The sequence below is a fragment of the Perissodus microlepis genome, chromosome 14, assembly GCF_051167445.1.
Source record: "Perissodus microlepis isolate ML-2025 ecotype Zambia chromosome 14, ASM5116744v1, whole genome shotgun sequence".
In the NCBI taxonomy this organism is placed as follows: Eukaryota; Metazoa; Chordata; class Actinopteri; order Cichliformes; family Cichlidae; genus Perissodus; species Perissodus microlepis.
Genome location: NC_140474.1, coordinates 26831674 through 26848637, shown reverse-complemented (window position 1 = coordinate 26848637; position 16964 = coordinate 26831674). Strand labels below are relative to the sequence as shown.

The window sequence follows — 16964 nt, the reverse complement described above, 5'->3', positions numbered from 1 at the left end:
AAGGCTGAAAGACGACCACCACTGAACAAGACACACAAGCTGAAACGTCAAGACTGGGCCAAGAAATATCTCAAGACTGATTTTTCTAAGGTTTTATGGACTGATGAAATGAGAGTGAGTCTTGATGGGCCAGATGGATGGGCCCGTGGCTGGATTGGTAAAGGGCAGAGAGCTCCAGTCCGACTCAGACGCCAGCAAGGTGGAGGTGGAGTACTGGTTTGGGCTGGTATCATCAAAGATGAGCTTGTGGGGCCTTTTCGGGTTGAGGATGGAGTCAAGCTCAACTCCCAGTCCTACTGCCAGTTTCTGGAAGACACCTTCTTCAAGCAGTGGTACAGGAAGAAGTCTGCATCCTTCAAGAAAAACATGATTTTCATGCAGGACAATGCTCCATCACACGCGTCCAAGTACTCCACAGCGTGGCTGGCAAGAAAGGGTGTAAAAGAAGAAAAACTAATGACATGGCCTCCTTGTTCACCTGATCTGAACCCCATTGAGAACCTGTGGTCCATCATCAAATGTGAGATTTACAAGGAGGGAAAACAGTACACCTCTCTGAACAGTGTCTGGGAGGCTGTGGTTGCTGCTGCACGCAATGTTGATGGTGAACAGATCAAAACACTGACAGAATCCATGGATGGCAGGCTTTTGAGTGTCCTTGCAAAGAAAGGTGGCTATATTGGTCGCTGATTTGTTTTTGTTTTGTTTTTGAATGTCAGAAATGTATATTTGTGAATGTGGAGATGTTATATTGGTTTCACTGGTAAAAATAAATAATTGAAATGGGTATATATTTGTTTTTTGTTAAGTTGCCTAATAATTATGCACAGTAATAGTCACCTGCACACACAGATATCCCCCTAAAATAGCTAAAACTACAAACAAACTAAAAACTACTTCCAAAAACATTCAGCTTTGATATTAATGAGTTTTTTGGGTTCATTGAGAACATGGTTGTTGTTCAATAATAAAATTATTCCTCAAAAATACAACTTGCCTAATAATTCTGCACTCCCTGTATACCTTCATACCGTGTATATTGTAACATACCCATAATAGACCCATATTTTGTACCCTCAAACCTATAATAGTATAATAATAATAATAATAATATCTATATATCTATATTATTGCTAAAGCACTTTCTGGATGGATGCAAACTGCATTTCGTTGCCTTGTAATTGTGACATGTGCAATGACAATAAAGTTGAATTCTATTCTATTTTATTCTATTCTATTACCATTGAAAAAAAATCATGTTCTCCCCCTTATATAAATCTGAGAAATGATATGAGTGTTATGACAAGTGTTAGGTAAAGAAGGACATAGAGGAAATAATGTCATACTTTACATTGACTGTAGAGAATATGAGTTCTAGGAGTTGTAGATCTGCAGCAAAAATGAGTAGTTGTAAAAACTTGAAAACATAATTACAATTTAAATGGGTGGTTTCCCTGGTAAAATCTGTCCTCCTGGGAACAATGGATGTAGAGAAAAAGTTCCACAAAAGTACTTGTAGGAGAGTAGTTGTTACTAATGTAACTCTAGTTCTATGAGTAAGTTTGTGAAAGTGCAGACTTTTAACTTTAATTCAAGTAGTTTTACAAAAATGAAATATGCATTAACTGTTTAGGGAATCAAGGCCTTTATACAGCAGGTGCGTAAAATTCATGCAAATATTTTGTGTGTGAAAAATATATTTTGGACTCATATTCTTGATGCAGCCATTCACACGAACCACATAATTTATTTGCTTTTGCAGTATTCTTTGAGTCATCATATTATTTGCACTATGAGATGCTGTCTGATCAGTTGTGCAGAACGTGTGGCTGAATTTGAGCAGAATGTGTAGCCCTGTACACTTTGCAGTTCATCCTGCAGCTTCTATCAGCGGTCACATCATCTATAAACACTAGTGACCTGCTTCCAGTGGGAGCACAGGCCCATACCATAACACTTCCTCTGCTATGTTTGACAGCTGATGTGGTATGTTTCAGAACATAAGTCTTTTACCAAACTTTTCTCTTCCCATCATTCTGGTACAAATTCATCTTCATGTTATCTGTTCAAAGATTATTTATTTTCCTTTACAGGACTGTGCAGGCTCTTCTATATGTTTTCTGGTTAAGCCTAATTTGGCCTTATTCTTGAACTAACTAACTAACTACTGATTTGCACGTGTTGTAAACTGTATTTATGTTTATGAAAGAGTCTCTTGATTGTAGACTTTGATTATTCATGCAAATATATCATGTATTAAAAATACTTTTTTACATATCTATTTTTAATGCAGCCGTTCACACCGACCGGCTAATTTTACAGGATAAATTTGTAGCATTTATTTTTTCAGGCTGACCAATCAGACCACAACTGCGCTCCAGGTCAATTGGCTCTCTGAAATAATTTTTCTGCCTCCTCAGATGTGGTCTTAACTCTGCCAACAAGAGTTCAAACTCCTCCTCTCACATCCTGAAATATGTATAAAAGCAACTGTGATAAAACTTCAACTCCTGGATCAAACTATGAAATTCTCCCTGCTGCGGTTTTCTCCTGACAGGCACATGAACTCATATTTTCCATTTCTTCTGTTTGTTGTTTAGAAACATCAGGACCAGCTTATCATCGCTTGATGTTGACTCCAAAAGCTGCTTTGAGAACCCTTTTGACTGGGTTTGCAGCATGTTTTAAAACATTATATTATTTGCGTTATAAAGCTTTTTCTAATCGGTTCTGCAGTATATTTCTGGATCTGAGCAGAGAGATTTTAGATTGGTTAGATTTTAAGGATTTCCTTCTTAACCATGGAAATAATTCTGTGATCATCCACTTTAGTTGTCTTCTGTGGTCTTTCAGGTCTTTTGGTATCGCTCAGCTGCTCAACCAGACTGTTGATTTGGCAGCTCCTAAAGTTTTTACTCTCTGATGGGTTTAATTTTGGTTGTTCAGCATAATGACGGCCTCCTTTGTTTGTACTGCCATCTTTTTGGATTTGCTTACTGAGAGCTCCAGTAAGCAAATAACAAATACAAGATAATGGGCTTCACATGGCCATGCAACTGCCTCTCAATGAGTTACTGTTGAGACTGAAAATTGACTGTAATTCTTAAATAGTTATTGCGATTTTGTTATTTTAATCTGTTAAAGTGTTTTTTGTTCCACCCCTTGAATTATAAAAAACATAGCAAGAATTATCCAAAAACCAATCGACCTAACTGTGTGTAATGTGCACAAAAATCAAAACAGATTTGTACAAGACCAGCTGTGATGCAGCTTTAAGGAAGAGGTCTGCACTGCATGAGGCCTTCAAATGAGAAATTAATGAAGCACATTAGCAAAACAAACACATGAAAACACACACAATTGAAAAAAGAAAATGTGAATCACCACCACGTGCACAGGGGACAGCAGTGGCTTTAGTTTCATGTGCAAAGGATGGATGCAATTATATGTCACCAGCAGCTCTTTGGAAAAAATAAGTTTCTCTGAAACCACTATTGTTTACTAGTTACTCTTCTTGCCAGTTTCACAAAGCTTTGTGCAGAACCTGCTATATGCTGTATGCTTTTCTTCTTGTATAACCTACTACAGTTCAGTTTATCTCTACCTGTGTGAACCATCGTGCTGAACCTGTCAGTGTAAACACTAATCTAAAAAATGCTGCATACGTGGGGCTTCTTGGTCCCTGCTGAATCCTCAGACAGACCGAGGCTGTGCTGCTGCTGCTGCCAGGAGACCTGTTGTAAGAGACTGCAGAGGCTATAAATAGCTCAGCCCTGTCTTTCTCACAGGCACCACCCACTACATAACCCATGTGACACAACAGCAAAACAGTTCAGCACCGCTGCACACTGAGCCACTGAGAGGGGAGTGGAACAACATGTACTGATGTAGGGCTCTTTAAAGAGAGAGAGCTGCTTTAATGACATCTCTTTGTCTGTAGAGACAACATAACATTTTTATGCATGCATTTTAACATTAGTGAATTTAGGCTAAGGTGTCCTCTAAGCTTTATTGCCATGGTAACAACTAATGCTAACAATAAAAAGTGACTATTTGTCATTTCAACAATAATGTTGAACAACCTTTAAGAGGACAGTTTAAAGGCTTTTGGAAAGTTCATTTATTAAATGTGCTTCACTTGTACATGACATGTTGTTTCTGTCTCAAAGTGGAGATGACCGAAGCGTGCACCAGACAGAAGGGTGACTTCTTTTTGTATAGACACGTTTTAAGATATTCAGAAACATGTTTTGCACGTCTGACGAACGTCTTTGTGCGCACTGCCCTTTGATCTGCTGTTCTGCCCTGATTATATTCACCGTATTTTTTGATTGATCCTCAGATGTCACGTGTCGCTATGATTAGCTGTGTGCCGCTCTACAGATCCTCAGCCTGTTGCTGTTGTTGTTGTTGCTGCTCAACACTCTCAGCTTACAGGATTTACTGACCTACAAAAGGGTTACTGCTGTTTTGGGCCTGCAGGTTTACAGTCCCTGCTGACTGTAAACAGAGCACACCTGTGGCCTGTCTGCACCTGACTGCAGCTGTGACCGTCACAGAGAGGGGATGCATTTCTGTAGCACACCTGTACACTTTAAATTTAAATAAATGTTTGAATCACCCTCAGCAGACACTTTATTAGGTACACCTTGGTAGTAATAGAGACGTTTTTTGCCTTAATTCTTTGTGGCAAAAAAGTCAGCGAGGTGCTGGAAACAGTCCTCAGGGGTTTTGGTTCATGTTGACACGATAGCATAAAAGAGTTGCTGCAAATCCATCATGTGAATCTCCCGTTCCATCACATCCCAAAAGGGTCTCTCTTGGATTGAGATCTGGTGACTGTGGAGGCTTATTTGAGTACAGTAAACTCACTCATCATCATCTGACCAGTGTTACATGGTGCATTATTATGCAAGAAGCAGCCATAAGAAGATGGTTGGACTGCGGCCATGAAGGAATTGACATGAGCAGCAACAGTACTCATGTAGGGTGTGATGTTTAAATGATGCTCAGTTGGTACTAAGGAGTCCCAAGTGTGCAAAGAAAATATCCTGACACCATTACACCACCAACCTGAACTGTTGGCACAATCCATGCTTTCAGGTCCTTTACACCAAACTCTGACCCTACCGTCCAAATGTTGCAGCAGAAATTCTGATCAGAACAATGTTTTTCCAATCTTCAGTTGTCCAGTTATGGTGAGCTGAATTGTGTCCTCACCTTAGCCGACAGGATTGTGGTCTTCTGCTGCTGTGGCTCATATGCTTTATGAAACATGTTGCATGTTCAGAAATGCTCTTCTGAATACCTTGGTTGTTATTCAAACTGCTGTTGGCTTCCAATCAGCTTGATCAGCAGTTTGTCAGCAGTTTGGTGTCAGCTTCCTCTGACACCAAAAGGATATTTTTACACAGTGAACTGCCGCTTACTGGATATTTGGTTGGAAAAGGAGACCTTTAGGTCTCTATAAACAATAGAGATGGGTGTGTGGGAAAATCCCAGCAGATCAGCAGCTTCTGAAATACTCAGACTTTAACTATAGTGTTGTGATTAAAAGATGCAAGCAGGGTTTATAACTCAGACATTACCAGCAGAGTTAATGATGATCTGCTGCTGTGAGGTGGTATTGTTTGTATTTTGTTTTTTCCTCAGCGGCAATCAGCTGTACTGCAGTTAGGAGCATTTAAGGCTCTTATGAGGAGACACGTTTGATCCTGGAGCAGCCCAGATTGGGGATTTATGTAATCTCAGCACAGTGGTTTTAGATTACACCGATTCATTTACTCACAAGTCCCGCAGCGCCTCCAACCATATCTCGGTGCGGTGGGGGAGGGTGTGGCTCAGGCTGATTCATTAGCAGTTTTTCCTCTTTTGTCTTTCATTGGCCAGAAAATCTAGGCAAAGGTGAGTGCCAACAAAGCACTTTAAAAATACTCAAGTCAATCCTTTTACTGGAAAACAGTCCACCCCAACCCCTGCTCCTGAAAAAGAAAAATCAATTAGCTGCATTAGGATTTCAAATCTGATCCAACGCACATGAAGGGGTTATTGCTTCTGTAAAAGATGGTTATTGAGCCTACACCCGCTGCACCCTCCCACCACTGCGCTCTCATGCACATAAGGATGCCATTGTTTGCACTTGTCTGCACGTCATCTCCACCAGCTATTCACGTATTTCTTGGAAATCCTCAAAATCTGCCCAGCGACCACCGCGTTATCAGGTAAAAAGATTAACAGAGCAATGACTCAAGTAATTTATCAATCAGTGACTGTTATGCAATGTTGACGTCTTCCAAGAATACTAACATTTCTCAAAACTGTGCTCTTTACAGGCTTTGGTTTGTTCCCCAGAACTAAGATCCAACGAGGGAAAGAAGGAGACGCAGTCACGCCATGGTCTGTATTAATGAGCTGAAATATTTATTTTTAAAAACTGAAAAAATAAAAACAAACCCACCAACATAGTTTTAGTATATTATACAAAGACATATTTCAATGTTGCTATGTGAGTATCTGTTTCTCTCTGACTACAGTGTGAGGCAGTTTGAAAGGCTGGCTGAGCTGGTAGGACTAAACAGACATGAACCAGAGAGAGAGCCAAAGAGGGAGAGAGAGAGGTTAATAAAAAGGTAATTTGGGCAAAAAAATAAAAAATAAAATAAAACCCAAAATATCACTCGAGGTGCAATCGAGTCTTTCAAGACACTTGGAAAAAAATCCATACAAAGAAAACGCTCCTTTCTTTTATGGAGGTTTTCTTCTTCTACTGAAGTCAGCTACCAGATGTGTTGTCCAGATGTGGAAGAAGTGACAGACTACAGCTAAAAATCATTTAGTACAAAAAGACCTGGACTCAATAGCACTGCAGATAATACTTCTTATTATTGGCAAATACTATTCGACCAGCAGCTGTTAAATTACCCAGTGTCACAACCTTTTAGAGATATGCAGCTGAAGCGGAGCGTCCAAAACGAAAGTACGTTAAGACACAGAGAGACAAACCCCCACCACCACCAACCGTGGGTCATCGAATAGAAAGAAGGTAAGTAACGTGTTGAGGGTTGAAAATAAACGCCTGCTCGTCTCAGGTTTCAGAGTCCAGAGCCAAACGGCAGCTCGTCGGGTTCAGCAGGAAGTTAGGAAACTAACCGTTTCGTTTAAGTTAAACCGAATTCTTAAAAGCAAGCAAAATATTATTTCCAACAACAGGAGGCTTGTAGTTTATGTCCACAGCTACTTGGTCTTTAGGAAGCTATTGAAAAAACACTGCAGTTTGCTTTCGTCCGAGTCCCCGTGATCCCTCTGTCACTCAGAGAAGGAATTCAGGGAAAATAACGGCAGTCGGTCCCCCGCTGTGCGTGGCGAGAGGCTGGGTCACGTGATCAAACCGGGCCGATCTAAAGGTTTGTGCAGCGGGAATGGCCTCGAGTCCTCGTTTAAGTCTGACTTCAAGAAAGGTCAAAGTTCTCATGGATATTGCTTCTCCTGCTGATTTATTGGGCTAAGCTTGTGACGAGACAGCAGAGGGTCTTTGTCTTTACTGAACCGAGGAGCAAAACTTGTGTTTTGATGAAGAGAAAAAGACATCAGAACGAGCTCTATATTAAAAAAAATAATGATAATAACAATAATAATAATAAAGAGGGCTGCCTCTCGCTACCCTGTTCCCCAGTTTAACCAGTAAAAGAAGGAAAATCTGAAAAATCAGACCCATGTTATTAGTGTTTTCAGCAAACCTGCTCATCTAAACCTTCCCCCTGATGCACGGCTACCTCCAATGATGTAGCATGAGGTAGTTCACAGGGACCGTGTGTGTGTGTGCTACTTTGCAACCCAACCCTCCTGCACATGGATCGTTCTATTTGAGCGCTTATTAAAATAAAGACCAAAAATCAGGGGTGTGTCTGTGTGTGTGGGAGGGGTCGGTGTTTAAGTTAACAGTCATGGTCGTTACAATGGTGAGGAGGTGAAAGGCAGAAAGTCCAGCGAAGCGGACTCAATAAGGTGAGAACTCACAGTGAGAAAAAAAGAAGCGTCTCGGGCTCCCGCGGTTTCACGCGCAGGACAAAAACATCTGTTTTTAATGGGAGAGCACGCCGTCTATGTTACGGAGACACAAATGTGGGCTGGGTGGACTCATCTCCCCCCTCCGTCCTGCTCCTCAGAGTTCGGCCTTTGTGCGGTGCGTCCCGGGATGACGAGTAGAACTTGTGCAGCGAGGAGGGAAACGACAATAAGAGACCTCGCCGCTGAGTTTTCCCAACACAGTCCAGGAGGAGGAGCGGGGGGGAAGGCCGTGAAGCCGGGCTGTGGGTCGTCTTTCACACTGTTCCTCGTGTGCACGTGTTCATCCCTCCGATACCACTAACACCCCCACCCATCCTCCGCTGTTGCTGAGCCCTTGGTGCTGTCCTTTATGGAAGCTTCGGGACATGGGTGGAGAAGCGGGTTTAGAAAAGAAGCACCTTTTCATTTGGCTTGGATAACAGACAAACAAATAATAATTAAAAAAATAACAAGGGAGAAGAAAGGCTGAAAAGTGTGTCTATAAATAGAAAGAGGCAGACAGAAGCCGGTCTTCTGGGTTGAGGAGGAGTGGGGTGACGACACCGGTGGCGGGGATCAGCCTGTGCCTGTGGAGGACGAGGAGGAGACAGATTTTAAGTGTTTTTGTTGCTACGTTTTTTTGGGTTTTTTTTTTTTTAAACCGTGCATGAATTGTAACGCGGGTGCCCACCCTCTTCATCCTCGCCCCAGCCTTCTGCTACGCCGGCCAGTTCGTAATGCTTCTTCCTCAGCTCGCCGAGACGCTCTCGCTCCTTCTGCAGACGGGTCTCCAGCTCCAGAACCAGGACCTGAGGAGACCCCGACACGTTCACAGGACCGTTAATCACTTTCCCCTCTCAAATCCTGGAAAACTAAAAACTATAAACAGATCGGCTCGAAGCTGAACAAACAAGGGAGAAGACGACCTTTCATCGAGCAACAGCCGATGATTTATTACATTTAAAACTGTACGTAACGCAGCCACAGCTGCCAGCGTGGGTTTATGGGTGTCACGGTGTGATACAGATACAGCGGTTTAACTTTTCTCAAACACGGAAAATCCAACTGTCATCCAGGCTGAATTATGTCAGGCTCGTGTGCGTGTGTGTGTGTGTGTGTGTGAGAAAACCTTCTAAACAACCAGATGAAAGCTGTTGTTTAAACAGGTCTGACTTAAACTAAAACACACATCTTAAAATAGGAGCCCTGTGTGTGTTTCCAACAATGAGCTGTGTGTGTGTCTGTGTGTGTGAGAGAAGGTTCAGAGCTTCCCGTGTTTTTCTTTCAGTGTGGGTGAAGCAAAGCCACAACACAGACTCAAGTGTTCACATGAACCTTGGCTTCACTCACGATGAAAAACGAACCTTCAGAGTCTCGGATCAGCACGCCTACCCGAGCGGCTCGCTCGTTAAAAATAAGACTTTGTGATTATTTTGGGGCCAAAAGGGAGAGACTATTTTTACTCCACGTCCACTGAAAGGCACCTTGTGAAAAGCTTCTCGGATGAAGTTACGGTCACCTCCTGATTTAATTAAGACTCGCAGCTCAACCGTCGGCTGCTCGCTCACCTGTGCATCCATCTCCTGTCGCTTGATCTGGGTGAGAGTCATGCTGGAGAAGTCCATAGTGTCTAGAAAAGACAGGCATAAATTTTTTGTGGTTGTTTTTTTTTTTTTTAAGGTAGCAGAAAATAGGAAACTAAAACTCACCTGTCTCTTCAATCTGGGACTTCCCAGACTTAGTGGAGGCCACGACGGCCGCGGTGGCCTGTGTGACGCCGCGGGACGCCTGCTGCAGGCGGTGCAGCTTGGTGCTGTCTTTGTCTGCTTTTACCTGCAGAAGGAGAGCAGCAATAATGCGAGAGACGTGAAATCTTTAACATCTTTCCCTAGAGTTAACTGCTAAAGTAACGTTTTCAGCTTTCTAAAAAAAGCTCAACTTCTTTGCTCACCTTGGAAGCAGCCACGAGCTGTGCTGTGCTGGCAGCAATTTCATGTGAGCACACCATCAGCTCCTCAAACTTCCCTTTGCCCTGAACCACCAGGTCAGCAGCATCCCTGCAACAACAACACAGTGCAAAACAAACTCAAGGGAAGCTCTGATTTTAATTTAAAGCTAGAAAGGAAGTGGAAACAGAGTTTTTATACACTGGAGATTTTTATAGTGTTAACGCGGCTAGCATCTTAAACCAAAGCACACATAGAAACAACAAAAACGACTCCTTAAAACATAAACTATACCCCACATCAGGGTAAGCGTTTATAGCATAACATTTACATAACATTAGATAACAGCCATCATTACTACAGGACATGAACAAAACTGTTAAGTTTGTCCACCTGTGGTTGAAATTCAAAGGTTTTTCTAAATATAGTTTTACTGGTTTCTTGTATTTGGCAATTCCACTTGTTGAAAATACAGCACTTTAAGCAGAGAGCGCAGCTCATCCTGGGGAACACTGACTCAGCTAACAGAGTCTGAGTCTGTACCAACGGCACATCTAGGAGGTTCCTTGGATGCCTGAACAATTTCACTTTGCTCCTTTTCTGCTTTGAACGACTGCCCGACCTAATCCCATCTCTAAGTGTGCGCCCAGGAACGCTTCAGAGGAAGCAGTCTGCATCTGTGATGTCATCTTCCCTGTCACTAGGCCAGAGCTCCTGGGCATCACGCTCAGAGGAAACTAAAACTTTGTAAATGACCTCACGGGTGTTCGCTTTATCAATCTTCTTCTACAAAAAGTCACCTCTTTGCTCATCACCATCATCAACTTTCCCACAGCAAGCACTCAGCCTTCAAGCACTTTAATACTTTGCTGTGAGGAAGACTCACAGAGGAGAGGAAGGCTACTTACACCATGACTGTAGCGCCCCATCCCACCGCTTTGGAGGCAGAGATCAGGCCCTCGGTCCAGCGTGAGTTCTTGGCATAAAATTCCTTCATGGAGGCTGCCCCCTGGTGGACAAACACCAAACATGTTTAAATTAGATGTTAGATATTGGGTTTATTTAAACTACGCTAATGCAAAAAAAAAAAAAAAAAAAAAAAAAATACCAGTAACATAAAGCTGCAGTGTGACTCACCCTTCCACTCTCCACGATGTCCCTTTGCAGATCTTTGGAAGACAAAATAAGCTCCTTGATGGCCTGCATGAGCTCTGTGCAGGAGGCCAAGATCCTGCAGAGGGCGACAGAGCAGAAGACAATCACTGCCTGCAGCTCTCCAGCTCAAGCAAGCCTGATGTAGCTCAGAAGCTGTACCTGCAGATATCTTGAACGCAGCTTGTAGCGATAGCTAATGCACGACTGATGCACCACTGACCCAAATCCTCAGTGCAGTTTGTGTGTTTTGTTTTGGTTACAGCTGTAGTGGTTGTTTGTTTCTCTGCATGATCATCTCCCACAGCAGCTACAGATTAAACACTTTTTTCCTTTTTTACATGAATAATTAAGTCACCCTGAGAATTAAGAGAAAGTTTGATTGGCTTAATTTGCACACAGAGTTAATACACGGCTTGGATGAATACCAGAGAAACCCAATCAACCCAATCTTGTTTTTATTGTGGGTCCGACAAACGGCGCGACGTTTATTTAATGAGTTAATGAGGCTGAAAAGACAGAATACTGCATTGAAGACAAGTGGCAGGCTGGCTTCAAATGTCAAGCTTTGTCCTGGTTTTGTGGTTGAATTTATGAAACTCTTCACACATCAGCACTCAGCAGGTGACTATCCGACATCTCGCGGTTGATGAAAACCATCTCCCTTTCCGCTTCATTTCCTCAGATTGCGCCCATCAGAATACAAACAGATACCTGCAGGCTTGTGTCTGTGTTATTTATTCAAAATGAGATGGAGGAGTTCGCCGCTCTCTTAGGAACACTCGCCTCTGCCAAGGAGGCAAAACGCTACCAAAAAAACAACATTTGCACATTTTTGGTAATGTTTGTATGCGTGTGTATCATTCTGAAACTTTGTAGTGGTGTAATGTTAACAATCCATTAAAATTTAGCTCACATCTTCAAAGTTCACTTAAATATTTATTGGTGGAAAATTAACAAAAAGCCTCCAATTTAGAAACTATGATTCTTACAAGTGTGGGGTGTATCATCAACATATAGAAAGACTTTAAAAAATTGTGTCACATTTGACCTCTGACCTCTCCATCAAAATGTGTTATATCTATAAAGAAAGTATTTTCAGGAAATATACTGTAGTATCATGTTATATAGTGACTTATAGTTATTTACAGCACTATTCCCTTGAAGGTAAACACTGCTTTGGTTTGTGGAGAGCTTCTTGTTGTTGAAGAAGATGCTGAGTTAGTTTTTGGAGATGACTCAACTTCTTCTAAAGTTCAAAAGCATTTTGCTGCTGTGCAGGAAAGAGAAACCAAAACAAAACCACCGGAAGTTAAAAAGCTTGAGGTTGAAGTTTGTTTCTAATTAGAGGTAAAATGTGGTGTTGTTGCCTGTGCTATGTTTGGCAGGTCTATATCAGAGCTTCAGTGCACTGTGTGACTGTTTGCTTTAGGAGGAGGGTGCTGCCTGGTTAGAGCGAGGACATTACATGACTCTGAACTCATTTAAAGGTCGCTGAATGTCCGCTCGTCCGAGTTTTACGCTGTTGCATGAGTGTAGAAAGGCTCACGGTTGCAGCTGCTTTAAAAGCCAGATTAAGACTTTTTCTCCTGGGAGACAGTCAGTTATCTTTGGAAACCCACATTTAACTAAAAATTATGTTATAGGAAAAAGATAATCTGCTCAGCTTCCGTGCGGTGACCCCCCTCCAAAAAAACCAAGTCCTAATCTGAGCATTACCTCTCGTTGACCTCCATCTTGATTCCTGTATCAACTGCTCGAGAATTGTTGAGCATTTCCTGTTGGAGCGCACAGAGGAGCATAAGGGGGGGAGAAGAGTGAGAGGTTAATACTGCTGCAAAGTCAAACAGGGGACAATGTTTTCACACTGGACACTCGCACAAACACCTGGTGCCTGATGACCAAAGTTAAACACCCCTCCCAAACACACTTATGCACCTCTATCCTGGCAGCGGCTGATTCCACAGCGGCAGAAGTGGCAGCCATTTCCTGCTCCACGAGGTCTCCCAGCTCCCCCTGCTGCAGCTCCAAACCCCGAGGACGCAATTTCTGAAACAGCGGAAAGTCAAGTATTCACATTAAGGGAGAAATTAGCCATCGTATCACAAAGCAGCTGCGGAGACAGAGCGACTCTTTATCTCTACCCACCTCTGCCGTGGCCAGGACGGCCTCCAGAGCTGCCTTCAGCTTGCCGCTGTCCGCTGCAGCGAGGCTGTCCTGCTGCTTCATCAGTCCCAGCAGAGCCAAAGCTTCAGCCCCGCACACCTTCACACTCTCTGACAGGGCTGACACACAAAAAGGGGCAGGAAGGATGCACGTGTTATAAATCCACAAACACACACACACACACACACACACACACACACACACACACTCTAAGTGTTTGAGCTACCAGATTTATACTCTGTGAACTCTGGGATGTGACGGTGCCACAAGCAGCTGAAGCTGGAGTGTTAATTAAACCGATATCTCCTCAGGCGTGTCAACTGCTGCAAACGAACACTCTGACAGGAGGAAGCCAAAATATAACTCTGCAGCACCTGACAGCAAGATGATTTGCTCTAAACTGTACACAGGCTCCACTGTATGGAAGCACAGACACCGAGTCAAAGCTAAGTACTCCTCATCGATCCTTAGCCTCTGCAGCCTGTGGTTTTGACCCAGTGTTTAGGTTTTGTTTTTTTCTTTTGTTGCAGTAAAATAAGTACTGGCCAGAACTCCATTATATTTGGGCATGTTTAGACTTGCCATCTCCCCGAGGGCGAAAACATTACATCTGCATGAAGTCAGCACTTTTGTTCTATTCTGGCCTGTTTTGGCTCACATTCTGTATTTAAAACACGACTAAAGAACTATTTGCGACTGCAATGTGAGTGTCCCGCCACACGATATACAGACAAACACTTAATGGTCACTTTATTAGGTACAGCTGTTCAAAAGCGCAAGTTAACGCATGTCTAAATCATCAATGGACTTATGTGTGTAGACATGGTCAACATGAAGAACTGGGTAAAGAAGTAAGCTGTGGCTAAGAGGAGAGGGCAGCTGTCACTAGCTAGATCCATTTTCACACAGCTTTTCAGTGTCAGTGTTGTGGAAGGAGAAATATCAAACAGTTAGCAGGAAGTTAGCTCGCTAGTTTCCACCTAAACAATATGTACCATGTTCTGAGAGATTTCTGAACAAATTAAAACGTACAGCTCTGCTACCATTTCTAACATAAATGAAGGCCGAAAACTAAACAGCAATGACTTCTGTAGGGTTACTGAAGTTGGGCTAGCTGGTATATAATGATGTGTGATCGCTAGCGACACAGCTATGTTACCATAAGATTAGCACAGTGAAACCGGAGGATGAACGCTAACTTTTTCCCACTTGATAGAAGTTGGAGCAGCTGCGAGAGAATTCAACATTAATGAATCAATGGTACGGAAAAGAGGAAGCAAGATTATTGAGTAGAGTAAAGTTTGACTTATCTGACTGTTTAGTTTCGCTTAATGCGCCTTATGTATGAAAACAGGCCCGTTATCGACAGTGAGCCTTTCGGCCCGAAAAATACGGTATGCGGCACTGAGTGTCCTGCACTTAAACATTCATTTAATATCACGTACACATATACACATACTGTCCCTCAAGAAGACACTGAGAAAAAATAAAGAATAACATTGAGACTGTAACTTTGCCATAAGTCATTGTTGATTTTGTGTCTTCGCTCTCCATCCCCTGCCAAGCTGCACCTGTGATTCTGCGGCTGCTCGCTGATGAGCTGACAGATAAGTAAATCTTTTCTTGGATCTTATCCTCTGCATCCTTACCCTATCACCTCTGCCTCCCACAGGGCGCCAGCCTGCCCTGTTGAAACACTATTTTTTTTCAAGGTTCAACTGGAAAAAATAGAATGCCATTGATCCAAAGTAGAATGCCTTTGATCCCTTGTGATGTCATCATCTTCCTGAGAAAAAAACCCTTAAGTAGGAGGAGCTTTGCTCTGTTAAACTTAGTTGCTCAACGGACCTTGACCTGACAGCACGCAAACACTTTTGGAGAGTTTTGATTGAATTTCGCTTACTTAGCAATTCACTGACCAAGCCGACACATTTCACCATGTCAGCTAACCCATCCTTCCGCTCAAATGAGCTTGGAATAGTTAAAGGGAGCATTTTGGGAAACCACTACAAGGTAGAGGCTTTCCTTGGAGAAGGGGGCTTTGGTATTGTAGCCAGATGTCGTGATACCAAAACCAACCGAGCTGTGGCTATTAAAGTCAACAAGAGCGACCCTGATATTCTGCAACAGGCGAAACTGGAAATTTTCGTCCTGGAGCAGCTGAGAAGGTTGGATCCAGATGCCGCCAACATTGTTAAATGGAATGGCTTTTTCCACGACGGAGAGCGGGTTTGCTTAAAGTTCGAACTCCTTGATCAATGCCTGTGGGACTACATAGGGGACCGGAAAAACCAGGGTCTCCCCATAAGCGAAGTCAGGCCTATTTTAGGTCAGCTCACAAATGCTCTGTCCCACCTGGGTTCTGTGGGAATAGTGCACGCTGACCTCAAACCTGGAAACATCATGGTTGTAAACCGCCATGAGTCTCCCATCAAAGTCAAACTTATAGACTTTGGCCTCGCATGTCCTGCGTCTGCAGTGATGCCTGGTGACCGTGTGGGGACGGTTGGTTATAGTGCACCTGAGGTTATGCTTGGCCTTCCTTATAACGAAGCAAGTGACATGTGGTCTCTGGGGCTGGTAGCTGTGGAGCTTGGTACAGGCGTGCCACTCTACCCTGGAAATGAAGACTATGATGTTTTGAAATTCATCATAGAGACTCAGGGTCAGCCACCAGATCATGTTCTAGACTCTGGCGTGTACACTGAAGACTATTTCATTGAAGACAACGACAACCAACAGCGCTGGACATTTAAGACTGACCAACAATTTCAGTACGAGACAGGACATGAGTCCCTGGAGACAAGATACATCAAACTGACACGTCTCGATGACCTCGAACAGGTACTGATGTTTAGACGAGGACCTGAAAATGGCCAACGTTTGTTTGTAAGCTTAATTAAACAAATGTTGGCCTTGGATGCAAACCAGCGCATAACACCGTCAGAGGTTCTCCGGCATCCCTTTTTCAACCCTAAGAGTTCCCCTTGCATTGACATGAGTGCTGAAAGACCACAAAACCCTGTGGTCTTTCAGCACCCTTCAAACTTGAAATGCAAGAGATCAGAGAAAATCAACTGCAGTTTCCAAAACTCGGTTGAATTTTCTCAGCAAGTATTCGTCCACACGTCAGCCAGCCCATCCTTCAGCTCAGATGAGCTTGAACTAGTTGAAGGGAGCATTTTGGGAAACCACTACAAGGTAGAGGCTTTCCTCGGGGAAGGGGGCTTTGGTATTGTAGCCAAATGCCGTGATACCAAAACCAACCAAGCTGTGGCTATTAAGGTGAACAAGAACCGCACTGATATTCTGCAACAGGCAAAAAAGGAAATTTTCATCCTGGAGCAGCTGCGAAGGTTGGATCCAGATGCCGCCAACATTGTTCAATGGAACGGCTTTTTCCTTGACAGAGAGCGGGTTTGCCTAAAGTTCGAACTCCTCGATCAATGCCTGTGGGACTACATAGAGGACCCGAATAACCGGCGTCTCCCCATAAGCGAAGTCAGGCCAATTTTAGGTCAGCTCACAAATGCTCTGTCCCACCTGGGTTCTTTGGGAATAGTGCACGCTGACCTCAAACCTGGAAACATCATGGTCGTAAATCGCTATGAGTCTCCAGTCAAAGTCAGACTTATAGACTTTGGCCTCGCATGT

At 43.2% G+C, this 16964-nt stretch overlaps 1 protein-coding gene across 2 annotated transcripts in view; it reads right to left on the bottom strand.

Annotated features, from left to right (window-relative positions):
- Window positions 1-6397: 6397 nt before the first annotated feature.
- The window catches only part of hip1 (huntingtin interacting protein 1), a 90323-nt gene continuing 79756 nt past the window's right edge, over window positions 6398-16964 (bottom strand). For both annotated transcript variants that reach the window (XM_084949929.1, XM_084949930.1), the window contains 10 exons: window positions 13293-13429; window positions 13083-13193; window positions 12864-12922; window positions 11130-11223; window positions 10901-11001; window positions 9998-10103; window positions 9756-9879; window positions 9615-9676; window positions 8738-8855; window positions 6398-8633 (listed from right to left, as the gene is read on the bottom strand). In XM_084949929.1, coding sequence (XP_084806055.1) covers window positions 8623-8633; window positions 8738-8855; window positions 9615-9676; window positions 9756-9879; window positions 9998-10103; window positions 10901-11001; window positions 11130-11223; window positions 12864-12922; window positions 13083-13193; window positions 13293-13429 — 923 coding nt within the window. In that variant the 3' untranslated portion in view covers window positions 6398-8622. The remainder of the gene's footprint in view (window positions 8634-8737; window positions 8856-9614; window positions 9677-9755; window positions 9880-9997; window positions 10104-10900; window positions 11002-11129; window positions 11224-12863; window positions 12923-13082; window positions 13194-13292; window positions 13430-16964) is intronic.